Source organism: Sinocyclocheilus rhinocerous, unplaced genomic scaffold (assembly GCF_001515625.1).
Source record: "Sinocyclocheilus rhinocerous isolate Xijiao unplaced genomic scaffold, SAMN03320098_v1.1 scaffold1864, whole genome shotgun sequence".
Taxonomy (NCBI): domain Eukaryota; kingdom Metazoa; phylum Chordata; class Actinopteri; order Cypriniformes; family Cyprinidae; genus Sinocyclocheilus; species Sinocyclocheilus rhinocerous.
The window spans coordinates 559,846-573,843 of record NW_015639085.1 but is presented as its reverse complement, the minus strand read 5'-3'; the positions used below and the strand labels follow the sequence as shown (position 1 = coordinate 573,843).

The 13,998-nt window shown below is 37.4% G+C and overlaps 1 protein-coding gene across 1 annotated transcript in view; it reads right to left on the bottom strand.

The window, feature by feature from the left end:
- Nucleotides 1–13,998, bottom strand: part of LOC107750996 (protein tyrosine phosphatase receptor type G) — a 286,241-nt gene that overhangs the window by 11,548 nt on the left and 260,695 nt on the right. Inside the window, exons 14-18 of the mRNA XM_016566564.1 lie at nt 7,981–8,072; nt 3,862–3,958; nt 2,455–2,537; nt 2,234–2,368; nt 1,995–2,129 (exon numbers count right to left, since the gene is read on the bottom strand). Of these exons, the coding sequence (XP_016422050.1) occupies nt 1,995–2,129; nt 2,234–2,368; nt 2,455–2,537; nt 3,862–3,958; nt 7,981–8,072 (542 nt within the window). The remainder of the gene's footprint in view (nt 1–1,994; nt 2,130–2,233; nt 2,369–2,454; nt 2,538–3,861; nt 3,959–7,980; nt 8,073–13,998) is intronic.

Here is a 13,998-nt window from a genome sequence, read left to right as displayed (position 1 = left end):
CACTTACGAGGAGCGGGCACTGGGGCTGGAACCGACACTGGGCCCACATGAACACTTGGTGGGCTAGCCACATTAACGTCCTTTGGGCTTGCCACATTAACGTCCTTTGGGCTTGCCACATTCAATGCCGGCTGACTCGACTCGGGAACTGCCGGCTGACTCGACTCGGGAACTGCCGGCTGACTCGGCTCGGGAACTGCTGGCTGACTCGACTCGGGAACTGCTGGCTGACTTGGGGGAGCCGCGGACGGCGGCGCACAATACCGGACAACACTAACTAAAAGGACTCAGACTTTTAAACACAGGATGACGAGGGACTAAGGAGACACACCTGGAATCATAGGAAATTAAACATGGGAAACACCTGGGATGAAATTAACAGAATACGCGGGAGACAGAAACTGGGTCACAGAAAAACACACACAAAACACGGGACAGAGTCTGACAAAAACAAAGCAAATTAAAGTAAAGCAAAACAAAACAAAACAAAACAAAGCAAAACAAAGCAGCAAAACAAAACAGCAAAAAGCAAAGCAAAACAAAACAAAACAGCAAAACAAAGCAAAACAAAACAAAACAAACTACAGGGACTGGCTTTCTTAACCATGGCTTCATTCTAAATTGACAAAGATTGCGTATTTACTGAGCCTTAATATATTTGCAGTATTTAACCCATGTATTTTTTTTTACTAGTGATAATACTCCAGCAAGTCAATTTTAAGACTTTTGTTTTGCTAAATTTGAGGATATTTTCAGAAACCCTGGTCCTGACAAGTAGAGCGAAACAAGGATGTTTTTTTCTGAAAAAAAGTACACACTCAAATGCAATTGTATCTCATGGTGAAGAAACACAAGAACACATGAGCAATCCCAATATCTTCACATAACCCTCACTTGGCATTCAAATTTACAGCACAGGTTTGTGATAGTACTGTACAGAAGCATGTCAGCTTTCTATTTTTTAAATGTTATTTTACCATACATTACCATACATGAATTTTTCATTTCTGTAAAAAAGTGGCATCTAAACTCATATCTACGTGGCTGCTATAAAAAAGACCCTTATTTCTTTGCTGCCAGTGGCCTTGGTAAGGCTCCATGTATTATGAAAGAGTTTTATGGAGAGAGCAGATCACTCTCACTGACGCTGTGAAGGCCAGGCCCTTGCATAAGCTTCTTAAGATTTTTCCTCTGGCTTTTAATGCTCAACCCTGCCACAATCCTTCTCCCAGGTAAAGGAAAGCAGGTCAAACCATGCACAATGACAGTGTGGATCATTTTATGAAATGGGTGCCTTTTCAAGTTTGATGAGGTGATAAAATAAGTTTTTATAAAACAGTCTCAATTATAAAACCTGAATAATTAAAAAATACATTGTTTTTAAGATCTACTCTACTGACAAATAAAACAAAACATACATGAAGAGTTTTAACAATACATATTTGTCAACTAAAATCTACACATACTACATCTAAAATTATACAGAAAAAATAAAGGTGAACTTCAAAAAATGGTTGAAAAATAATGAAAGAAAATGTAAAAAAAGTTATTGGATTTTTGTTAATGTGTTACAAAAATATTCTATATTAACAAATAATAAAGGTTGGCACCCGCTATTCATTGCTAAAGTCATTTCTAACACATAAATGTTATATAATGGCACCTGTTTTGTTGAACGACCCATTTTCATTGTGTGTTTATTGGTTTAATGTGGTTGGTCATTAGTTGGCATTTTAATGCCATGCCAGTTTCCTAGGCTATTTTAATGATGGGAAAAGTGTTTGCAGAGTAATTTAATTTTCGAAGAGAATTTAAACCTGCATAATTTAACCAAATGTTAAATTATACTGAACTGATCTTTATGTTATTACTTTTTCACAGTAGCGTTAATTTCATACAGTGTGTTGTTGTGTGTTGTAATGATGTACTTTTGGTTTAATTCAGCAGCAATAGAGAAGCAGAAGTGTAAGAGGAGAAATAAAAAAGGTGTTTACCTTCTTTACTTTGGTGTTTCTGATAGTGAAGATGCGGAGTGTGTAGCACGCCATTACTTTGGTTCTCTTCAGAGTCACCACAATATTCCCATATTCCTCGCTGTTCTCCGTCGGCCAGTATTGGTCGCATTTTCTCTGTAGGACGCACACAAAAAGAGGACAACGTTTAAAGAGGCCATATAAAACAAACGATTATTTTATGATTCTGAAACTGTAATGGTTGTGACGTTATAACTCACTCTGCCTTTCTCCACCAGGTTAGTGATCATGACTATAATGCCGGTGTTTTGTTCCCACACCATCCGCCAGAAGTCCTCGAATGTGGACTTGAGAGGACCCTGAGCTGCGACGTAGGCCTTGGGTTTATTGTAGCCCTGTAGAGGAGAGAGATACAGAAATATACATCACATACAGCCAAGTCATTATGTATACAGAAGTGTGTTCTGCAGTCATCACTCACATCCACATAGTTGGCATTGATGTAGTCACTGTGTTTGGAGTCTTTTCCTGCCAGAGGCCTGAGCTTCACTCGACTGTGGTCATCTGGAGGAAGAACAAGAGATAGCCAGTGAGATTCATGTCTGAAGTCTGAGCTACAGTTGGGTAAAAACCTCTGAGACCACATGCAGATATAAAGATTTTGAAACAATGTGGAAACAAAATATTGCCTTCACGCTTCATAACCTTTTTTTAATGTCATGTTAGATAACAAGATCATCAGGTGTTGAATAAACTTGAGTGCTGCTGTCATTAAAGCAAATGGGGACAAACCTAATTCTGGAAATTTGCACCAAAATAAATAAAAAAATCTGTAATATTGTGAACTATTTTTTATTATTACAATTTAAAATAATTGTTTTCTATTTAAAAATCCACAACTTTATTCTTCAGTGTTACATGAGCCTTCAGAAATCATTCTAATATGCTGATTTGCTGCTCAAGAAACTTTTCTTTTTATTATAATCAATGTTGAAAACAGTTGTGTTTCTTATTATTTTTGTAGCACACTTTTTCATGGTTTTATTTTAATAACAAGTTCAAAAGAACAGCATTTGAAATAGAAATCTTTTGTAATATTATAAATGTCTTTACTGTCACTTTTAATCAATTTAATGTATCCTTGATGAATAAAATGATTAATTTCTTTCAAACAAAAAAAGGACCAACTCAAAACTTCTGAACAGTACTGTATGTAAATGTTTAATTAAAGGATTAGTTCACCAAAAAATTAAAATTCGTGTCGTTCCAAACCTGTAAGACCTTTGTTCATCTTCACGACTCAAATTAAGATATTTTGGATGAAATCTGAGAGCTTTCTGACCCTGCATAGACAGCAAAGCAACTACCACGTTCAAGACCCAGAAAGGTAGTAAGGACATTGTTAAAATAGTCCATGTGACATCAGTGGTTCAACCTTAATTTTACGTCATGGTACTCTTGTGAAAGCATGGAGAAAAACAATTCAAATTGTTGAATAAAGCCATTACTTTTTGTATTCTTTGTGCACAAAAAGTTTTCTCGTAGCTTCATAGCATTAAGGTTGAACCACTGACTATTTTAACGATGTCCTTACCTTTCTGGGCCTTGAACGTGGTAGTTGCTTTGTTGTCTACAGGGTCAGAAAGCTTAATCAAAACTATCTTATTTTTTGTTCCGAAGATGAACGAAGGTCTTACGGGTTTGGAACGACATGAGAGTGAGTAATTAATGACAGAACTTTCATTTTAGGGTGAACTATCCCTTTAAATTTGAAATGAAATCCATATACTCATATAATTTACAATTTAAAAAATGATAAAAACAGAAGCATTTTCGCAAGTGGTCTCAGATTTTTGGACCACTGTGCATTTTATAAAGTGAGACTCACAGGCTATGATGTTGATGTATCTGTTTTTGTGCTTGTTGTCAGGGTGATTGGAGTGTTCTGATGTGATCTTCATATCTGCTGTGCAGCGCTGCACTTCCTACAACACACACACACACACAGATGAGACATTGTGAATTTCATTTTCATTTAGTGTCATACAAAAAAACCCTTTTCATACATATAATACATATAATACACACACTTTTTATATTAATTTTGAACAGCATATCTATTGATTTTAGAATGATTTGTTCTCGGTTTTATCTATTGTTTTGCTTAATTGTAATTTAGGTTAATATTTCCTTATCTAATACATGTGACATACAGTATTATGCTGTGAAGAAATAAATCAAGAGGATGAGCAGGATGTGGAGGCTAAAAGTCAAGTGCACTCTTGAGAGCATCTTGACGTATGTTTCTCTTTAACTAAAGGAACATGATGTTAAGACATTTTTGTTTACTGTACTGACCAAATGGGGAGAGAAGCATGTTCCTGTTAAACTGTACAATTCAGTGTCACAGAATGTACGTAATGTTATCTTGTACATACATTTTTATTCATTTCTTCTACAAATCTATAAATACAATGTCATATTTTAAAAGCCATTTTAAAAGCCCTAGATTAAGTTAAAGTGATTGTTATTTGGAATAATTTACTTGGTTGTGAAAAGTAAAATCTAGGTTATTGTGGTGATATAGACATATGAGTGATATAGACATGCTCTAGGAAATCTTACATAATTCAATCTTACATACTGTATTAACTTAATCCTCCATATGATGGTCGATTGTGCTTGGCTTATTTTTATTAGTTACACTGTAAAAAAATGTCCACCTATTTCAACTTAAAAACTTAAGTTTAAGCCTTCAATTGAAGTTCAATCAAATCGGTATAAGGTATATATAAGGTATAATCAAAACAGTTGTACAGTCATTTCTACTTAAATTTTTCAATTTTTCAGCCTATTAGGGAAAAATGCTGCAAACATAAACAGAACATTCCATTTATGCAAAGAAAACTTTTCTGGCTAACAAAACAAACAAACAAACAAGTATGGTTGGGTAATGTTTTGAGAATGTTCTTAGAACCAAACATTGCTAGTTGTTTGCTATAATGTTGCAAACTTTATTCCACTATTTCTGCAGTGAAAAGTTTATCCCCTGTTGTCCCCGTTGGAAAAAGCAATGTTATGGATAGAAGACTCGAGACACTGGAGTCCTGCTCATTGACTGGAGTGGTGTGGATTACTTGTGGATTATTGTGATGTTTTTATCAGCTGTTTGGACTCTCATTCTGACGGCACCCATTCACTGCAGAGGATCCATTGCTGAGCAAGTGATGGAATGATATACATTTCTACAAATCTGTTCTGATGGAAAAAACAAACTAATCTACATCTCAAAAGGGTGAGTAAATATTTAGCAAATTTTCATTTTTGGGTGAACTATTTCTTTAAAAAGTAAATAAACCTGTCATCCACTACTCTTCTCAGACTCTGATTTGTCTTCCTCTCTGGTGTTCTCCATTCACGCTTCTCTTGCTTTCAGCTGAATGGCAAACTTCTCCAAGTGTCCTCTTCTTTTTTCCCCTTTCAGTCGCTTTTTTTATTCCCCCCTAAAAAACTCATTCCCGGGGTGCACATAATCCCTGTGCCTGTCCAGGCCTAGCCAATAGCCTTCCTCTTCTCCCTGGCTCCCATGATTGCTGCCACCCCAGCCACTGCTTTGTTTTTCGGCCCATGCTGCACAAAGCCACTTGTCAGGGGCCTGGAGGGCTCCGTCCAAAAAGGGGATTGGCTCGGCTGTCTTCCCTCTTTTTCTCTGCTCAAGTAGTGGAGGCGAGAGTGAAGGGATAGGAACCACAGAGGAATCCATTGAAGGGAAACAGCACCAGAACCCCCCCCTTGGAACCACTTCCCAACGTCCATCAAGACACACACACTTTCAGAGGCACTTCCCTGTGCCAATCAAGCCACTGTGGAACAAAGAGGCCAAGGGAGGCCCTCCGAAGAACCTTAGTGACCCACACACCCCTTCTATCCTCATCTCATTCTCTCCTCTGGAGGAGGGAAAGTAGGAGACCTACTTTGAAACTAAATTGAAAGATTTTCCTTTGCATCACGACATGCACAACAGACATGGGATGCATTCAAAATTTATTTGCAGCAAAAACAAAACAAAAACAATGCTGTCATTAGAAACTTTGCCTCTTTTTTTCCCCCAAACTTTACACACAAATCCAATAATTGCATACACAAAATGCAAAATACTTCACATCTCTTGCGAAATGAAGCACTGCATTTAAAACATCACAAACACATCTCAAAAGCAAACATTTGCAAACACCTTTGCCATTTTAATACCCGTCAGATTTTTGTCACATTTTCAAAACTTTGCCTCTTTTTTTCAAAACTTTACACACAAATCCAATAATTGCACACACAAAATGCAAAATACTTCACATCTCTTGCAAAATGAAGCACTGCATTTAAAACATCACAAACACATCTCAAAAGCAAACATTTGCAAACACCTTTGCCATTTTAATACCTGTCAGATTTTTGTGTGTTACATAGAGAATTGTGTGTTGTTTTTTGCAAAAAAGTGTTTTATGAAATTAAAACTGAGTCAAAGGGCGAGAATTAGCGTATGGTTTTGCAGATTTGGTGTGTGGTTCTGGTGTTTGAGTGTCAGGTTTCATAAATCATGTGACAAGTAAAGATTTTTTGTGTAAGTAGTTGAAAAAAAAAAAAACTGTAATTAAATATACTTTTAAAATAGTATTTCTGGTGAAAGTTATCAAAAATTTAAAACATTTTAAAAAGAAAATGTGTAAAAAAAATAAAAATAAATGGATGACTATTCAAGCGAACTGACCCAAAATGAGCAGCTGGCTATCAGAATGAATGAATCAAAAATATTAATTTTTATGATATTTTTACTTTTACTTTATATTTATTTATTAAATTAATATGATTAAATTATATTTGATGAATTATTATATTATATTATTAATACATTTACCATACCTACCATTATATGCTGTTATATATTAATTTAATTTGAATTTATTCAAGTAAACTCCCAAAATGAGTCTTTGAATATATAACGGTTTTCATTTTTATTGTTTTTATTGTAAGATTAATTTATTTGTAATAAGATACTGCTCCATGTTGTCTACATATTTATCAACAATGGCTTGAAAAACTATTTGAACTAAAAACTACTTGGAATTAGCAGGGCCTGCATAAAATACAATTTTATAAATATAAATATAAGTAGAATAAGTTTATTATTCTACAAATAAAAAATGTAGATATTTCAGGGGTATTTTTGCCCCATATAATCTTAAATTTTGACCCTTGTTCAATTTTTATTTGCGTAAAATAAAATGTAAAAGGTAACAAATCAGGCAAATAAAAAAGGAAATAAATAAATATATAAAGGGTAATATTGTTTAGTGATCCCTCATTTCGCTTGATAACAGCTCGAAAATCGAAGAAAAAATTCTGTAATGTTGGCACAGCCAAAGGTCTGAACATTTCAGAACCCTGTTCCACAGAGGACACATAAAACCCAGCGTATGTGTGTGTCCATGCAGCTCTGACCTGCAGGCTAAACATCTCAGATCATTCATTGACATTCAGCTGTGCCACTGACAGCACAAGCAGACGCTGTGGCCCAAGACCCAATGGATAGTTAATTACAAGTCATCCTCCTACAAACTGTCATCACATTAATCTGACAGAATGTTGTTGTGGTTTTCTGGCTTCTGTATCACACACACACACACATGAGAGAGAGTCCAAAAAACTCGGTGTGAAAAAAGACAGCGTTCAGATGGCCTAATTCATTATCACACAGGCTGAGTTCAACTGGCTTGTCCTGTACGGCTACCTGCCAGAAATAACAAGCATCCGTGGAGGGATCCCGGCCCAGCTGTTCACAGACAGACACCAGAACCTGTCAACAGAACCACTGCAGCGAGGCCGGGGGAACCACATGAGACAGGACCTGTGTTTACAAAAGTCTGAGGGAGTTTGCTGAGAGGGAAGACTTAGAGACGGGATACGCCTGTAAAGTGTGTGTGTGTGTGTGTGTGTGTGTGAAAGATCTTACCTCAAACTCTTCTGAGAAGCCGTGTTGGTTGTTGGAGTAGAGTTCTGATACATGCTTGATAAACTGTTTAACAGGGATGGCCTCCATATCATCTGAAACAGAGAAAAAAAGAGATGTATCCGCCCTTTTGTTGTCTTATCTTGAGAAAACCATAAAACAGGAAAGATCACAAAGAAGACGCATAGACCCTCATCACCCTCACTGAGCCAATGATAGTAAGCCTTTTACAAATATACAAAATTTTGACTTTCCAATATTTAAACCTGCAATCCTTAACAGTGACATTTCATTTTGGATTAATACAATAATTTAAAAATAAATACAGTTATTACTGTAATTAATACTACTGTTTTATAATTATTTTAGTTTTGATTAAACATCCAAAACGGCACCTTACACCAGCAAAAGTAGCACACAAGTCTTTCCAGAGCTGGTACGGTGATCCTTCTTAACGGTAGATACTGTGCTTTGATTGGTTGACTGGCTGATTAGATAATGAACAGTTCAATGTGTCGACTATGAGGAGTCTAAGAGGATGAATGAAGGATCAAGGTTCAACTTCAGTCATGGTGAACATAAAGACTGGCCAGATTCACACTCTCCAACTGACAGACACACAATAAGCACAGAAACTGTCACTTAAATCTGGCTAAGGCTAAATATACACAAATTAATGTGACCCTGGACCACAAAACCAGTCTTAAGTGTCAATTACAATTAAAATATAATAACTATATCTGTGACCCTGGACCACAATAATTAGCACGGGCATATTTATAGCAATATTTTTTTCCTTCTTAATTTTTTTTTCTTTTCTCGATTTTTCTTTACAAAATATCTTCATGGAACATGATCTTTACTTAATATCTTAATGATTTTTTGCATAAAAGAAAAATCTATAATTTTGACCCATACAATGTATTTTTGGCTATTGCTACAAATATATATTTTTTGCATACTCAGTTTCCAGATTTTTAAATAGTTGAATCTCGGCCAAATATTGTCCTATCCTAACAAACCATACATCAATGGAAAGGTTATTTAGTCATATAAATATTCAATAAAAAAAGACCCTTATGGCTGGTTTTGTGGTCCAGGGTCACATATATTTACTAAAAGTATGGTTACTAATTACTAATTATTTCTTCAATAACTTATTTAATTATTGTAATATAATATAATATAATATAATATAATATAATATAATATAATATAATATAATATAATATAATATAATATAATATAATATAATATAATATAATATAATATAATATAATATAATATAATATAATATAATATAATACTGTGTATTCATAATAATGACATATACTACCATTCAAAAGTTTGGAGTTGGTAAGATCTTTAAATTTTTGAAGAAAGTCTCTTATGCTCACCAAGGATGCATTTATTAAAAAATACTGTAAAAATAATATTGTGAAATATTCTTATAATTTAAGATTTCTATTTTTATTTATTTTAAAATGTAATTTATTCCTGTGATGCAAAGCTGAATTTTCAGCAGCCATTACCTTCAGTGTCACATGATCCTTCAGAAATCATTCTAATATGCTCTAATTATATCTTAACTTATTAACTTACTATCATTGTTTAAAACAGTTGTGCGGCATAATATATGTAAATATATATTTTTTTGTGGAAAATGTACAGGTGCATCTCAATAAATTAGAATGTCGTGGAAAAGTTCATTTATTTCAGTAATTCAACTCAAATTGTGAAACTCGTGTATGAAATAAATTCAATGCACACAGACTGAAGTAGTTTAAGTCTGTTAAATGTGAGCCAAAATCATCACAATTAAAAGAACCAAAGACTTAAACTACTTCAGTCTGTGTGCATTGAATTTATTTAATACACGAGTTTCACAATTTGAGTTGAATTACTGAAATAAATGAACTTTTCCACAACAATTTTTTGAGATGCACCTGTAATGCATTTCCTCCAGGATTCTTTTATGAAATTTCAAAAGAACAGCATTTATTTGAAACACACCTTTTGTAACACTATCCATATCTCTATGATAATAATAAATATAAATATCTCACTGACCCCAATTCTTTGAACGGTAGTGTATAATAATTAAATGAAACATTTTTTACAACAACTTACATTTCCATGACCCGAGCACAACACTATCTAAAGCTTCTGACACTCATAAAAGGCGATCCACGCACCTTCTGTCTTTATCCTAAAATGCCTACAACTGAATACAGCTAACAAACAAATGTTGGCACCCACGGATGCCAGAAACTAACTGGGAAATTGAGCCAGAAACTAAAGGCCCTATTTAGCAGGAAAGCATCCATGTTTGAAAGGACAGTGAACTTGAAGCGCCATATGAGCCGCAGCCAGCGGAGAGAGAGGCTGCTGCCCACACTAAATGGATCTTTGTAAATACAGAGGCCAGCCCTCGCCAAGCTGGAACACAGATGCCCAAATTGGATTGAGGGCACCGTGCCACCGTTATTGTGAGCCGTGCCACAGTGTAACAATGAAAATTGCTTCCAATGAAGTGCTTATGGAAAAGCCTGAGCAAATCAATTGCTCTTGTTGCATTAAGATCTGGGTTCCACTATACTGACTAACCCGGACCTGAAACCTTCAGACCCTGAAAATCACACACTGTCCGCTTCTGTTCCGCTAGGCTCTCCGCTAATGATTTACCCACACACACAACGGCAACGAGCCAATGTGAGATACAGGCCAGTCAGATGAAGCCATTTTCTTGGCTCTAATCTTAATGGCTAATGTGTATGCGTGTAAAAGTGTGTGTGTGTACATGCGGACGGTCAAGATAAACAGCACTTGTCTTCTCTGTTAACCGCACAGACCCTGAACAGGCCTAACAGGGCCAAATTTCCTCAAACAACTACTGTGTCTATATTCAACAAACGCTTCAGTGTAGCGCACACTCATCAGATCCAGCTTAAAGTAAACATTACATGGCCAGCCATTCCAGAAAATCACCTTATTAACAAAACAGAAACACCATTCCAAACTAACTCTTCACCACTGGTTGCTTTGCTTGAGTGTTCTGAGTGGTTGCTAGGGTGTTGCTAGGGTTTCCTAGGGTGTCTTGAGCAGTTGCAGGTGGTTGTGAGGATATTTCTAGGTAGTTGCCAAGGCGTCGGTAGTCCAGTAGTTGCTTCGGTGATTTGGGTGGTTTTTAGGACGTTGTTAGGTGGTTGCCATGGTGTTGCTAGCCAGGTAGCTGTTTGGGTGTTAGGACATTGTTAGGTGGTTTCCAGGGCATTTATAGCCAGACAGTTGCCTGGGTGTCGTGGTTTGTTTTTAGGATATTGTTAGGTGGTTGCCAGGGCGTTGATGGCCAGGCAGTTGCTTGAGTGGTGTTGATGGTTGTTAGAGTGTTATGCGTGGTTGCCAGGTCTTTGTGTGGTGGTTGCAGTAGTGTTCTGAGTGGTTGCTAGAGTGTTGCTAAGTGGTTGGGGGCATTGCTAGAGGGTTGTGGGGAGTTTCATGTGGTTGTCAGGATATTTCTAGGTGGTTTCCAGGGCGTTGCTAGCCAGACAGTTGCCTGGGTGTCGTGGGTGGTTATTAGGATATTGGGTTACACTTTAATTTAAGGTGTCTTTGTTACAGTGCAACTATACATTTAAGTACTGAGTAATGGTTGCTAGGGTGTTGCTAGGGTTTCCTAGGGTGTCTTGAGCAGTTGCAGGTGGTTGTGAGGATATTTCTAGGTAGTTGCCAAGGCGTCGGTAGTCCAGTAGTTGCTTCGGTGATTTGGGTGGTTTTTAGGACGTTGTTAGGTGGTTGCCATGGTGTTGCTAGCCAGGTAGCTGTTTGGGTGTTAGGACATTGTTAGGTGGTTTCCAGGGCATTTATAGCCAGACAGTTGCCTGGGTGTCGTGGTTTGTTTTTAGGATATTGTTAGGTGGTTGCCAGGGCGTTGATGGCCAGGCAGTTGCTTGAGTGGTGTTGATGGTTGTTAGAGTGTTATGCGTGGTTGCCAGGTCTTTGTGTGGTGGTTGCAGTAGTGTTCTGAGTGGTTGCTAGAGTGTTGCTAAGTGGTTGGGGGCATTGCTAGAGGGTTGTGGGGAGTTTCATGTGGTTGTCAGGATATTTCTAGGTGGTTTCCAGGGCGTTGCTAGCCAGACAGTTGCCTGGGTGTCGTGGGTGGTTATTAGGATATTGGGTTACACTTTAATTTAAGGTGTCTTTGTTACAGTGCAACTATACATTTAAGTACTGAGTAATATTAATTAACTACATGTACTTACTATATGGTTAGGGATAGGATTGGGGTTTGGTTTAGGGTTACTTGCATGTAATTATGCTAAATTTATTGTTATTATAATACACATTATTATAATACTTGCCAGGTCTTTGTGTGGTGCTTGCAGGAGTGTTCTGAGTGTTGCTCTATATTATTGCTAGAGTGTTGCTCAAGTGGTTGGGGCATTGCTAGGGGGTTGTGGGTAGTTTCATGTGGTTGTCAGGATATTTCTAGGTGGTTACCACTGCTTTGCTAACCAGGCAGTTGCTTGGGTGTTGTTGATGGTTGTTAGGGTGTTGTGAATGGCTGCTAGGTCTTTGTGTGGTGGTTGCTGGCATGTTCTGAGTGGTTGCCAGGATATATCTAAGTGGTTTATATGGCTTTTCCAGCCAGACAGTTGCCTGGGTGTCGTGGGTGGTTATTAGGATATTGTTAGGTGGTTGCTAGGGCTTTGCTGGCCAGGCAGTTGCATGGGTGTTGTTGAGGGTTGCTGGGGTGTTTATGGGGTGTTGTGGATGTTTCTAGGTCTTTGCTTGGTGGTTCTTGCCTGTAGAGTTCTGAATGGTTGCTAGAGGTTCCTAGGATGTTGTGGGTAGTTGCAGGTGGTTGTCAGGACATCGCTAGACGGCTTCCAGGATGCTGTAAGCTATGTAGTTTCTTAGGTGTTGTTGGCGGTTGTCGGGGCATTACTAGGTGATTGCTAGGGCATTTAATAGGGTGTTGTGGTTGGTTGCCAGAGTACTGATGGGGTTTTCAGGATGTGGTTGCTGAATTATTTTAAATGGTTTGTTAGGATATTGCTAATTGGTTGCTAGAGCATTAATAGAGTGCTGTGGGTAGTTTGTCAGGGTATTAAAAGGGTGATATTGGGGGCTGACAAAGCTTTATGGGGTGTTGGGCATGATTGCTAGGTCTTTGCTTGATGGTTGCTGGAATTTTATGAGTAGTGTTACTAAACAGTTGCTAGGGGATTAATAGGGTGTTGTGTAGTAGTCTCAGGACATTACCAGGTGGTTGCTAGAGCTTTGCTAACCAAGTAGTTCTCAGGTGTTGTTGGTGGGTGCTAGGGTGTTGCTAGGTGGTTTATAGGGTGTTGTTGTTGGTTGCCAGGCATTGCTAGGGTGTTCTGGGTGGTTGCTATTCCTTCAATGTAAGTCTAGGGGATTTTTTTTGCCCATTTTATAAGTTTGATCATTTAGAAAAGTAAGTAGTAGAATTTGACATATTATTCATGCCTGTAGCACATGTTGTTGGAGGAAGTCTAATACTTAAGCCCAAAGTATCTGAGTTCCGCAATGGTCCATGTGACATACTTTTTGTGATCAAAAGTGTCTGCGTGGACAGTCTGCATATAACAAGGTAGACACGAAGTGAATGCTGAGACCAAATGAGTCTGATATATGGTACTGCGCATGTGTTGAATTCGCCTGTTCATGCTCATCCGCAGTGAAGTATACTTTGAAAGCTGTGCAGACAACGCTATGCACAAGATGGAGTGGAACACAGGAAATGAAGTGTACCCAGGCCTTTAGGGCTAGGAGTTCCACACAGTAATAGTGCAAGCACAACACAATATAAGAAACAACAAGAGAAAAAAAAAGAATCAATCAAAAGGTGGCGCTACACCCTGCACCTCATGCTTGTGAACACAGCTGTTTTCCTCCCAGTCTCCCAGAAGCTGAAAACTTGATTAGAGCCACTTCATGTCAGAATCAATGCAGCAATGGATTTTTAGATTCTACACTAATAGCACAGAATAACAG